This window comes from Drosophila obscura, unplaced genomic scaffold, assembly GCF_018151105.1.
Source record: "Drosophila obscura isolate BZ-5 IFL unplaced genomic scaffold, ASM1815110v1 contig_4, whole genome shotgun sequence".
Classification (NCBI taxonomy): Eukaryota; Metazoa; Arthropoda; class Insecta; order Diptera; family Drosophilidae; genus Drosophila; species Drosophila obscura.
In genome coordinates, this window is record NW_024542828.1 from 570,459 (window position 1) to 582,993 (window position 12,535).

The 12,535-nt window shown below is 45.1% G+C and overlaps 4 protein-coding genes across 4 annotated transcripts; 3 read left to right on the forward strand and 1 right to left on the reverse strand.

The window, feature by feature from the left end:
- The first annotated feature begins 9 nt into the window (after window positions 1-9).
- Window positions 10-1,171, forward strand: LOC111068952 (probable 18S rRNA (guanine-N(7))-methyltransferase). The gene is made up of 4 exons (XM_022358764.2): window positions 10-172; window positions 234-271; window positions 327-892; window positions 954-1,171. The coding sequence occupies exons 1-4, from the start codon at window positions 134-136 to the stop codon at window positions 1,142-1,144; spliced, it is 834 nt and encodes a 277-aa protein (XP_022214456.1). The 5' UTR covers window positions 10-133; the 3' UTR covers window positions 1,145-1,171.
- Window position 1,172: 1 nt separating this feature from the next.
- Window positions 1,173-2,070, reverse strand: LOC111068954 (dnaJ homolog subfamily C member 30, mitochondrial). The gene has a single exon (XM_022358765.2). It carries the CDS (start codon window positions 1,945-1,947, stop codon window positions 1,243-1,245), a length of 705 nt encoding a protein of 234 aa, XP_022214457.1. The 5' UTR covers window positions 1,948-2,070; the 3' UTR covers window positions 1,173-1,242.
- Window positions 2,057-5,539, forward strand: LOC111068949 (protein unc-45 homolog B). Its single transcript, XM_022358760.2, has 2 exons — window positions 2,057-3,689; window positions 3,750-5,539. The coding sequence occupies exons 1-2, from the start codon at window positions 2,414-2,416 to the stop codon at window positions 5,312-5,314; spliced, it is 2,841 nt and encodes a 946-aa protein (XP_022214452.2). The 5' UTR covers window positions 2,057-2,413; the 3' UTR covers window positions 5,315-5,539.
- Window positions 5,540-10,647: 5,108 nt separating this feature from the next.
- Window positions 10,648-12,173, forward strand: LOC111068839. Its single transcript, XM_022358581.2, has 3 exons — window positions 10,648-10,680; window positions 11,651-11,905; window positions 11,959-12,173. Exons 1-3 carry the CDS (start codon window positions 10,648-10,650, stop codon window positions 12,121-12,123), a joined length of 453 nt encoding a protein of 150 aa, XP_022214273.2. The 3' UTR covers window positions 12,124-12,173.
- The last annotated feature ends 362 nt before the right edge of the window (window positions 12,174-12,535 follow it).

Genomic DNA, 12,535 nt, shown 5'->3' on the forward strand with positions numbered 1-12,535 from the left:
TCGATGTTTCTCCAGCTCTAACGACGAGCCCAGCTGTTTAGTCGTTGCACGTGTATTATTTTGTTTTTGATTTGCTGGGGAAAGGAAAGGTTTATAAGTTTTTAAGTTAAAATAGCACTGCAAAGGAATCACAATGGCCAGAAGACCGGAGCATTCAGCACCGCCAGAAATTGTGAGCAAATAAAAGGCAATGCAATCAAATCCATCGCTAATATATTCTCTCCCTCCTACAGTTCTACAACGACAATGAGGCAAAGAAATATTCAACAAAGTAAGTTGCTTTGACTGCACACAGAACAATATGAACTCATTTCGACTTACTCCAGCACTCGCATCATTGAAATTCAAGTGGAAATGGCCGAGCGGGCCCTGGAACTGCTAGCTTTTGCCGACGACGATGAATCCCGCTTGATTCTGGACATTGGCTGTGGGTCTGGTCTGTCGGGCAGCGTCCTAGAGGACAGCGATCACATGTGGATCGGCATAGACATATCCAAGTCGATGCTAGACATTGCCGTCGAGAGGGAGGTGGCCGGTGATGTGATATTGGGGGACATGGGCGAGGGAATGCCCTTCAAGCCGGGTACCTTCGATGGCGCAATCTCAATTTCGGCGCTCCAGTGGCTCTGCAATGCCGACAAATCCTACCACAATCCACACAAACGTTTGCTCAAGTTCTTTACCACACTCTTCTCCTGCCTCACGCGTACGGCTCGAGCCGTTTTTCAGTTCTACCCGGAGAATTCCGATCAGATCGAAATGGTCACATCACAGGCCATGAAGGCCGGCTTCTACGGCGGATTGGTTGTGGACTATCCCAATTCTGCCAAGGCCAAGAAATACTACTTGGTGCTGATGACGGGCGGATCGGCGGAGCTGCCAAAGGCTTTGGGTAAGTATCTGCCATGCATCAAATAAGAAACAAGCCTTGAGCTTAGCTTTGCCTGTTGCAGGTGCATCGCCGGAGGAAGAGCGTCGGGTGAACTACATTAAGAAGCGCGATGCCTGCCGCGAGGCCCGTGGCAAGGCTCCGAAGAAATCACGGGACTGGATATTGGCCAAGAAGGAGCGGAGGCGTCGCCAGGGCTTGGAGACCCGCCCGGACACAAAATACACGGCCCGCAAGCGCACCGGACGATTTTGATTAAAGAGATCCCGGCAGAGTCTTATACACAATTTGCATATTTATTTAAACATTTAAGCTATACACTATATATGTAGACTGTGGACTAGAGAATCTTGCTATGGCCTCTCCCCCGTGGTGGTGGGTGTGGGCCCCGACTGTTGCTGCTCCAATTCTCGCCTGTGCCGTTCTTGGGCTCTTTGCTTAGGAGTATCGTAGGAACTCTCGGAGAGAAACATCAGGTAAATGGCCACACCGCAAAAAATGAAAGCCAGCATTACAACATCCGTCTGGGTGGAGACGCTGCTGGTCTCCTTCTGGGTCTTTAGCCGTTCGTACTTGGCCTGCGCTGCTTGGCGGCGATCGAAGGACTTTCCGTAGTGGTTTCTTGACCATTCGTCGAAATCGTAGATGGGCGTCCGACCCTCGGAGTCGGCTACTTTGGATTTTTGAAAGCGGGACTTGTAGAACTTAGTCTCAGGGTCGTCCTCAACCACGGGCTCGGGCGCATCGTGGATATCCTGGGCATATTGTGATCCGGCTGTGTGAACTATGCCCTTGTCGTAGAGTCGTCGCAATCGATAATTGCCCAGCACCTCGTAGGCCTGATTGATGTCGCGAAACTTCTTGGCTGCGCTGTCGCTGCCCTGATTCTTGTCCGGATGATAGAGCATCGAAAGCCTGTAATAGGCGGCCTTGATTTCGTTTTGAGTGGACCTCTTCCCAATGCCAAGGGCTTCGTAGTAGTTCAGTTGCCATGAGCTGTAGGTTGTGTGGAGATTGCGTGTGAGTTGTCGCCAGAACAGTGGGCCATGCTGAAACATGGCTCTAAACGTTTGTTTATAACTTTTCGTTTCGTTTGTTTTGTTATATCACAAAAATAATCCAAAACAAATCGCACCGATAGACCGATAAACTTTACCATTAATAAAAATTGTAGTTGTATTCAAAATTGAAAATTCAGATTATGTGCAAAAAAATATCGATAGACCGATGAATGTTCGCTGTCAAACAGCTGTCGCCCTGTTGCAACTATTTTTGTTTTTGAATTTATTTATATATAGCACGACGCACGACCATTTGGTTGAAATTTTCTTCACAGCGTGCTTTATTTTCCGGCTAGCGTGTCTTTATCTGTGTGTGTATCCGACCGTGTGAGTGATCGAGAATTTTCTGGCTATTGAAATTTAGGCCAGAAGGTACGAGAAATCGTGAATCATCTGTGATCCAATCAACCTTAGGAAAGAAGATCAAATCCGATACTCCTTTCATTCAGAAAATTGTATAACTATGACAAACACCATCAGCAACGACGAAGCCTCGGCCGGCAGCCACAAAGACAAGGGTAACGAGGCTTTTAAGGGCTCCCAGTGGGACGAGGCAGTGAAGCACTACACAAACGCCATCAAGCTGGGTGGTAGCCACAAGGAGCTGCCGGTGTTCTACAAGAACCGCGCAGCTGCGTACCTGAAACTGGAAAAGTTCGAGAAGGCAGCCGAGGATTGCACAGAGTCACTTAAGTTAGTGCCGAACGACCCAAAGGCTCTGTTCAGGCGCGCCCAGGCCTACGAATCGCTGGAGAGGTACGAGGAGGCCTACCACGATGCCACGGCTCTGTTCAAGGCAGATCCGGGCAACAAGACGGTGCAGCCCATGCTTCAGAGATTGCATGTGATTGTTCAGGAGCGCGTGGCGCGCAATGCCAAAGTCTCGACGAAGGTTCAGAAGATGATGGATCTCACCTTCGACCTGTCCTTACCCCTGGAAAAGCGTCGCTCGGCGGCCAACAACCTGGTGGTTCTCGCCAAGGAGGCCACTGGCGCAGAGCTGCTCTACAAAGAGCACTGTGTGACCAGGGTGGCCACCCTGGCCAAAGTGGAGAAGGATCCGGAGATCTACATAAATATGGTGTACGTGGTAGCCGCCCTCTGCGAGAACAACGTGGAGCGGACCAAGGGAGTGCTCATGGAGCTGGGTGTGCCCTGGTTTATGCGTGTCCTGGACCAGAAGCACGAGGAATGCGTGGCCACGGCCCAGTACTGCCTGCAGACCATCATCAACGCCCTCTCCGGGCTGAAGAACAAGGCTGAATCCAAGCCGGACAAGGAGCTCTGCTCGAAAAACAATCGAGAGATCGATACTCTGCTCACTTGCCTGGTCTACAGCATCACGGATCGCACCATTTCGGGTCCAGCTCGGGACGCCGTCATAGAGTTGCTCACCAGAAACATCCACTACTCGGCCCTGGAGTGGGCCGAGCGTCTGGTGGAGATTCGCGGCCTGTGCCGCCTCCTAGAGGTGTGCTCGGAGCTGGAGGACTACAAGTACGAGAGTGCAATGGAGATAACTTCGTCCACCTCTACGATTGCCTCGGTCTGTCTGGCCAGGGTCTACGAGAACATGTACTATGACGAGGCCAAGTTACGCTTCGCGGATCAGATCGACGAGTTCATCAAGGACAAGCTGCTCTCGCCCGATATGGAGTCCAAGGTGCGCGTCATCGTGACCATAACAGCCTTGCTGAGTGGTCCCCTGGATGTTGGCAACCAAATTATCGCCAGAGAGGGTGAGTCTTACGAGTGAGGTGAGATTTGGATAGCTCGATTGACAACTGATCTTTTCGTAGGCATTCTGCAGATGATTTTGGCCATGGCTACCACAGATGATGAGCTGCAGCAGCGTGTGGCATGCGAGTGTCTGATAGCCGCCTCGTCCAAAAAGGACAAGGCCAAGGCTCTCTCTGAGAATGGCGTCGACATACTGAAGCGGCTATACCACTCCAAAAACGACGCCATCCGAGTGCGCGCCCTGGTGGGATTGTGCAAGCTTGGTAGCTACGGTGGTGGCGATGCAGCTATCCGGCCGTTTGGCGATGGGGCAGCCCTCAAGCTGGCCGAGGCCTGTCGCCGTTTCCTGATCAAGCCCGGCAAGGACAAGGACATCCGACGCTGGGCAGCCGATGGCCTGGCTTATCTCACGCTCGATGCCGAATGCAAGGAGAAGCTGATCGATGACAAGGCCTCCATTCAGGCTCTGATGGCGCTGACCCGCGGCGGAGACCAGTCCTGTCTGTACGGCGTGGTCACCACCTTTGTGAATCTGTGCAATGCGTACGAGAAGCAGGAAATGGTTCCGGAAATGATCGAGCTGGCCAAGTTCGCCAAACAGCACATACCCGAGGAGCACGAGCTGGACGACGTGGACTTCATTAACAAGCGCATCACGATCCTGGCCAACGAGGGCATCACTACCGCTCTCTGTGCGCTGTCCAAGACGGAGAGCCACAACTCGCAGGAGCTGATGGCCAGGGTTCTGAATGCGGTTTGTGGACTCCAGGAGCTGCGCGGAAAGGTCGTCCAAGATGGGGGCGTTAAGGCGCTACTGCGCATGGCCCTCGAGGGCACAGAGAAGGGCAAGAGGCATGCCTGCCAGGCTCTCGCCAGAATCGGCATCACCATCAACCCAGAGGTGGCGTTCAGCGGCCAAAGATCGCTCGATGTCATTCGGCCGCTGCTGAATCTGCTGCATCAGGACTGTACGGCACTGGAGAACTTTGAGGCGCTGATGGCCCTAACCAACTTGGCCAACATGAACGAAAGCGTGCGCCAGCGTATCGTCAAGGAGCAGGGAGTGTCCAGGATCGAGTTCTACCTGATGGAAGATCACGTCCATTTAACACGAGCAGCTGCTCAATGCATCTGCAATCTGGTGATGTCCGCGGACGTGGTCAAGATGTTCGAGGGAGAGAACGATCGGGTCAAGTTCCTGGCCCTTCTCTGCGAGGATGAGGACGAGGAGACAGCCATGGCCAGTGCCGGGGCCTTGGCCATGCTCACCTCTGTTTCGGAGAAGTGTTGTGAGAAGATCTTCGCCGTTGCCAGCTGGTTGGACATACTCCACACACTGATAGCCAATCCCAGCCCTGCGGTTCAGCATCGGGGCATTGTCGTAATACTCAACATGATCAATTCCGGAGAGGAAACTGCCAAGAAGCTCTTCCAGACGGACATCATGGAGCTGCTGAGCGGCCTCGGCCAATTACCGGACGAGTCGCGGGCCAAGGCCAGGGAGGTGGCCATTCAGTGCCTGGCCGCAGCGGAGAGACATCGCATTATTGAGAGATCCGATGACGCCGAAATACCCGACGTGTTTGCCGAGAGTGCCAAAATAACCGAAATTCTTGATGAATAATTTATAATTTATCGCCATAACATACACCATACACCGCATGCCTTTCCGAATCCTGTGCCTTTGTTTCCGTTTCCACTTCATTAAAAGTAAGCATTCTGCTACTCACCGTTTCATCCCGTGACTTAATTTATTTCCTCAAACTATGTTCAATTCTAATCAAGTGTTTTTAAAATACACATACATATATTGTACGAATTTATTATTAAATTGATTTGAAACATTTTATTTATACGATTCTTTGAACGCTTCATCCCAGTCCCAGTCTTTCTTGCTGCTTTGTACCTGTTTCTTGTCTCGTTTAAATTTCTGTGTGTTTCAGGGTTAATCTAGTAGTATGGCAGGCCGTGGATTTCCTGTTCAATATAAATCGGGTCCTGTTTGAGAGTAGTTCCTACAAAAACTGTCAAAAATATATTTTTTTCGAAATTTACAATCGTCTGTCACACGCAGCTCAGCTTCAACTCCAGACACGTTCGAGACGCAATGATACTGGACGGAACTACTTTCTCTCGGGCTGTGGGTGAGTTTACCGCAATGGCGCTTCTGATGATAGTCGGCTGGATGGGAGTGGCGATGAGCTTTCCGGAGGAGACTTGTCCTGACTTTTGCACGCAGTGGGATGTGAGGAATGGTAACTGCCTGGACTCTTCCCCAATTCGAATGGGACTCATAGTGACCGCTTGTGCTTTTTCTGGGGTCAGGGAGAAGAGAAGCTTTACAGCAACTACAGCGGCGTCCATGCACCTAGCGAAAACACTTATCCCTTTGCTTATTCACGACTATCGTGGTACATTTTATACGCAACTGGCTGTTCAGACCTTGTCTGCTGTTCTGGTTCCATATATCTGGCTCACTGCCTTTCCCCCTAACGATAAGCCCATACAAACGACCCAAAGACGTCCGAAGCGTACACGATCATAGAAGGACTTGGCAGACTGTCCGCTCTCTTGTGCTTACCACAATACTACTGAGGAAATCTAATTCTAAACTAAATACTATCCAGTCCGCACCAGTTGGGTCCTCTGTCCACTAGATGGGCTGAAATTGGAATTGGAATAACAAAAACACAATCCCATAATACTTTAAAATACATATGTTTGTATTATCTTTGGTTTTTAAAATCCTTAATGATTTTCTTAATTTGTACCTATGATTACGCTACGTTATTTATGTAGGAGTTACAAATTATATATTTCATTTGGGTAATGTCGCAAGTTTAAATGATTAGGTTACAAAGCTTATGGAAATTATATTTTACGGTTTGCAGTTAACGGCCTGGATCGACGATTTTCAGCGACTGACTTTACTGTCCAAAGCGCTGCAAACGCGTGGGGGGGGGGCTATTATCGACATGCAACCTCACCTATCCATACGCCGCTGCCTCATCTGGGCTATGCATTTTTTATTTATTTGTATATATGTACCCCTGAAAGTCATTAATGTTGCGTTCATGTTCTACGTTGTAATCCGGCTCGTGATCTCATAAAAATATCTAAACGGGCGTTATAGGTAAAAACAAAAAACCCTGTAGGTAGAGCTCTAGTGTTGAAAGCTGCTTGCGTGCAGCTGAAGTTTGGTGCTTGGACTGCATCCCAATGTCTTGGCTGCATATGATTTATTTAGCTCCTGTAGACCTCTAGATACCTAACTGGTTCAAATGTAGCCCTTTCGTAGTACCACTGCAAATACAGCATATAATCCCCCGTTGTAATAGGAAGACTCATTTGTTCAGGACATAGATACAAGCCCTTGAATTCTAGTGGTCCCTGTAATAAAAATGTACGTTGTTTAAGTTTTGAGAAAGATCCGTTTAATCTTACCACGTAGGGGCATGTGTGATTCATTTTGGGAAACTTTTAGAAGAGCCCATATAGTATATTAACAATGGGTAGATTTCGCCGTCTTAAATACAGACAGACATTAAAGTTAAAGTCGAACACCCGCACATGAGCTGTCATATCGTTGGCCGGATGCAATATCGTCTCATTTATGTTGAGAAACACTCTGATGCGACTGACGGCCTTCAAATGACAGTTCTGGAAAAAACCCAGGATTTATTGTAGCTTTCGCAGACGAAGTTTGTAAACTTGAATACTACCGCATCCTGTCAACCTTAATTAATGAATGACCTGTTTCACAGGAAGTTTAAAGTTATATTTACATTAAAATCGAATGAAGAACTATAAATATTCCGAATAGAACACAGAATACAAGTTTGGACTGCATACATTTCCAGAGGGTATTCTTCTTTAAGAAAGCTGTATTCTTGAATTGTAAAATAGATCCTTCTATTGGTAACACCAAAGATTCTATAGAACGTGTTATAGAATCGTTGGTAAAACTCATATTTCTTGTTTGCTGTTCGGATATCTTTTCGCGATGTGAAGGCCATGCGAGCTGCTTTTCAAATAACAACAGTATCGACAGCACTTTGGAATGGGAAATTCAGTTAAAGTCCTGGATCATTGTGGAATTTAGGAACCCATTGATATAGAGGGAGTTCAGACTTTATATAATTAATTATTTTCTAATCGACCGATTTTCAATATATGTATGACATATAGATAACTGATTTCCATTCCAATTTCTGTACACTTCATGTAATTTAATATTTATAAATTTGCACAGACTCGCATTTTGAAAAAATTTACAATAATTGGTTGCAATTTAATTGGATCTTCAGGGATCTGCTGTAGGTACTGCCAGCTATTAGCTCTTCAGGAGATCCTCCACGAAAACGAAGCTTATATTCGTATCAAACTGCAGCCTTCTGCCGAAGTACCATCGCATAGACAGCATATAATCGCCGGTGGGAAAGGGCAGAATCAACAGCTCGGGTTTTAGATAAAAATCCTTCAACATTTGGTGTCCCTTTTAATTAGAAATTGTTAGAAATTACGGACAATTACACATACGGACAAGTGTGGTTAATGTTTGAGAATTCTCTGAAAAGGCTGAAGACTATTTTGGCGAAGGGATCGTAATTCTTCCGCATAAATCGACAGGCATCCACAGTGGTGTCCAATAGCCATGGCTTGTATCCACTTGATCTCTTGAAAATCTTTCCATGATTTGTTATGTTATAAGCTGGGTGTAGTATCGTCGCATTTATGTTGAGATGAACTTTGTCCCGGCCGACAGCCTTCAGTCGACAGTACCGGAACACGACCCATGACTGATTGTAGCTCTCACAGACGATGTTTGTAAACTTGAAGATGACGGCATCCTGAAAACTTTGTTCACAATTGTCCACTTTATTAGTATTTTACATATATTTACGTTAACATTGATGTTGAATGCTAGGAATAATCCGATGGCCGCACAGATCATCAGCTGGCACCGCATCGTTCCTGGTCTTGATGGAAAAATACCATTTAAATGACACCAATGTGTTATTTTATGCTATATCCATTTACGCATGATAGAGTTTAAGTGCTTTAATTACTTTGAACACTGATTGAACACTGATAAACACGAATTATAGTGATTTCCAATCTTCTGCCCGATCCATTTTTGGTTTAATTTCTATTCAGTACATCATCTACGAATGTAAAACTAACCTTCGTATCAAATTGTGTCTTCTTTTAGAAGTTCCCCTGAATCTTGGAAGATACAGTATCTGTTGACCCTGTAATGGAAATTTTTGATGCTTGACTTGTGAGATATACCTTTATAATCTTTCCACGTTGTGGAATTTTTGATGCGGTATACTGTTAAAAAGTCCCAAAACCTAGTGAAGCAATGTGATTATTTCGCTTACTTTCGCATACCCTTGGCACATTCCGTAGACTCTTACGTTTTGGGCTTTGACCTTAGAATAAAGTGTTTTCGTAAAACGAATTTCACCGCTTTAAGTTTACATCTATTGCAAATTGATTGGTCCTTTCTTCAGTCGTTATCAGATATAAACGGAATAGTCAACTCGTTTTATGACACGTTAAACTCTGCTCTCAACACCTATTTTCTTGAAGTTACCGTTCAAGTATCCTCCAAACCACCCTGGTTCTCCAAGTATCATTCCTACCTAAAAAACGAGAAGGAACGTGCGAGTCGCTTCTGGGGACGCGACTCTACTCATACCCGTACTCAGTCAGTATATACATTTTTGAGCATATGATTTTTTTGAAAATTTAGAATAAAAAAAAATTTTACATTTTGTTGCTACATCTGCTATCTACATCTACATATACAATGTATATTCTACATCTAACATGTAGATTGTACATGTTCCATTTAGATTCTAATTCTCCTCCGCTAGGCGTTGCTCGCGCACTGAGCGCGGCAGAGTGTGCGAGCCAGAAAGAGATAGGTAGAGGATCTCTGTCAGGAGGGGGCCGAAGAACCAACAGAAAATTAATTTCTTCATTCTGGCTATAAATATGATCCGATCTGATTCAGATTCGGGAATCTGATAGATATAGCCATTCTCTACGATACTGCGCTTTTATCGTATCTTTAAAAATGTGCATGCCACAGATTTTCGTTCTTTGTGGGGGCGGAAGGGGGCGGGCGAAATTTTGAAATACACTTGTAGCAGTGTGATATCACATGAGCCTGGAAACCAAATTTTGTTGCCCTAGCTCTTATAGTCTCTGAGATCCAGGCGCTCATCGAGACGGACGGACGGGCAGACGGACGGTTAGACGGACATAGCTATATCGACTCGGCTATTGATGCTGATCAAGAATATATATACTTTATGGGGTCGGAAACGTTTCCTTCTCTGCGTTGCACACATCCACTTTTACCACAAATCTAATATACCCCTAACTCTTTTTTGAGTACGGGTATAATAAAAAATAGCGGCTATATAAAAAGTACCAGAGAACTGGTTCTTTCTCTGACTTTGCTCAATAATCGTCTGTTCGCTCTAAATTTCTTACTGTCAATAGTCAATGTTATAACCATTATCTTTCCCAATGTATTAAAAATTTCCGTACTGATCCAAAAAAGTTTTGTTCAAACTCAAAACGTAAGTCTAAGTCCCCTTCTCTTCATTTACTGGATAAGACAGAAACGTCAGCTGAAGGTATTGCAAATTTATTTGCCGCCTTCTTTCAATCGACGTATTCATCTCATACCTACGACTCATCCACCCCTTAGGTATGCATTAATCGTAGTTCTTCCCTTATGTGAAGAAAGCGCAGTTTTTGAAGGATTTTCATCTATTGACATCTGTTTCTCTGCAGGACCTGATAAAAATCCGAGCTGCATTTTAAAGTATTGCGCTCGAGCCCTATGCCAACCTTTGACCTTCCTGTTTAATTTCTCTCTTGAACGTTCTTGCATCCTCGTGACTTGGAACGAATCCTACCTTATTCCTCGTCCCAAAAATGGGTCTAGATCTAACGTTGAAAACTACCGCGGTATTGCAAAACTATCTGCTATTCCAAAGCTGCTAGAGCAGCCACCTTGTTACACGTCAATTTCAACACGATGTCGTAGTTCAATATCCCCGTCGTAACATGGATTTTTTGAACATCAATCAACATCGACTAACCTGATAGAGTTCTCGTCTCTAATCAACCGAGGCTATCAAATCTGCTTGCAAACTAACGTAATTTTTACAGATTTCCGCAATGCTTTTGATTCGGTTAATCATACTTTGCTGATCCATTAACTCTCTCTGTTAGGTTTTCCTCCAAATCTCGTAAATTGGATATCGTCGTATCAGTCAAACCGCACACAGCGTGTTATGTTCTCTAATGTTTTGTCAAATGTCGTGAATGTAACCTCAGGTGTTCCTCAAGGAAGTCATTTAGGCCCGCTGCTTTTCAATCTGCTTGTGAATGACTTACCTCAAGTTATTTTGCACTCAGTTACATTAATGTATGCTGATTCCGATTGGTGCTCGCACACTCGTCTTCAACTTGACTTTGATGAATTAAACAAGTGGTGTTCGTCTAACCTACTGTTTTTGAATCATTCTAAGTGCAAACTTATGACATTTCACCGCGGTGCTCCACATTTGGTCTCCTACTCTCTAGGACAACATGATCTGGATCGAATTTCCACATCAAATGACCTAGGACTCCTGTTTGTCATAAGCTATGCTTTAACAGCCATATTGATTTAACGGTGAACAAAGCTAAGGGAGTTTTAGCGTTCAATAAGCGTTGGTAAAAAGATTAAAAGAGTAAGAAAATCACTGTACGTCTCATTGGTACGCCCGACATTGGAGTACTGTTCTTGTGTATAGAGACCTCAATACAAAGAGCAACAAATTCAAAAAATTTCTAATTTTTGCCCTTAGGAGTCTGAACTGTGCCTCTGGCACACGGATACCTCCATACCGAACTAGGCTAAAACTAATGAACCTATTCTCTATACAATCAGTCCTGGTTCGTGTTCCACTACTGTCGTCTGAAGTCCGTCAGTCGAAGCAAAGTGCTCTTCAATATGAATGGGACGATTTTACATCCGGCCAATAATATAAAAATTCATTTGCGGGTTTTTAAAAAGGCTAATGGTTATAAGCCTTGGCTTTTCGATATTTACTTTGATGCCTGTCAGTATTTCAGACCAGCTATTAATTTAGTCTTCGGGCTCTTCAAACAGTATACCAACATCAATCACTCATGCCCCTACGTGGTAAGATTATACAGGTATTTCTCACGAGTACAACATCCAAAATTCCAATACAGGGTCCACAGATTATTTCAGACTTGTATCTAAGACCCGAGCTACTGCGTCTTCCCATGCCAACGGGAGATTATATGTTGTCGATGCAGTGGATATTCGATAAAAAGCTACAGTTTAATACGAACATCAGTTTTACGTTCATAGAGGACCTCCTGAAGAGCAAATAGTGGAGGCCTGCAGCCTGCAGATCCCTGAGAATCTACAGAAAATTTACATAGAACAGTAGAACATTTTAAATGAAAGCAATTAACAAATACATACACATATGGTAATCCGTGTTTTTCGACTGGATTGATCAATGAAACGAAATGTAAATAGCTATGGTACTATGGCAAAAGGCCTGCAACCCGCCAACATACATATGTACATACATATGTATGTATAGCCATGTCTGTCTGTTCGTCCTTCCGACCGTCCGTCCCGGTAAGCGCCTAATGATCAAGTGGAGAATCAGAGAGAAAAAAGAACGCAATTGTTCGGATCTGACAGAGTAAAAATGGAAAGACCAAGTCCGTTATTGGCGAGCGTTTCAAAGTTATCGGAAACTACGTCTGGCAGTCACTTACAAATGTGATACGA

Excerpts from the sequence above, each read along its gene's own strand:
- LOC111068954 (XM_022358765.2), bottom strand. The coding sequence starts at position 1,947 with ATGTTTCAGCATGGCCCACTGTTCTGGCGACAACTCACACGCAATCTC.
- LOC111068839 (XM_022358581.2), top strand. The coding sequence starts at position 10,648 with ATGGGTCTAGATCTAACGTTGAAAACTACCGCG. Across the intron at positions 10,681-11,650 it reads TAACGTTGAAAACTACCGCG|TCCTGGTTCGTGTTCCACTA; the intron begins GTATTGCAAAAC and ends CTATACAATCAG. Across the intron at positions 11,906-11,958 it reads ATCACTCATGCCCCTACGTG|GGTCCACAGATTATTTCAGA; the intron begins GTAAGATTATAC and ends ATTCCAATACAG.
- LOC111068952 (XM_022358764.2), top strand. The coding sequence starts at position 134 with ATGGCCAGAAGACCGGAGCATTCAGCACCGCCAGAAATT. Across the intron at positions 173-233 it reads ATTCAGCACCGCCAGAAATT|TTCTACAACGACAATGAGGC; the intron begins GTGAGCAAATAA and ends TCCCTCCTACAG. Across the intron at positions 893-953 it reads GGAGCTGCCAAAGGCTTTGG|GTGCATCGCCGGAGGAAGAG; the intron begins GTAAGTATCTGC and ends TGCCTGTTGCAG.
- LOC111068949 (XM_022358760.2), top strand. The coding sequence starts at position 2,414 with ATGACAAACACCATCAGCAACGACGAAGCCTCGGCCGGCAGCCACAAA. Across the intron at positions 3,690-3,749 it reads CCAAATTATCGCCAGAGAGG|GCATTCTGCAGATGATTTTG; the intron begins GTGAGTCTTACG and ends ATCTTTTCGTAG.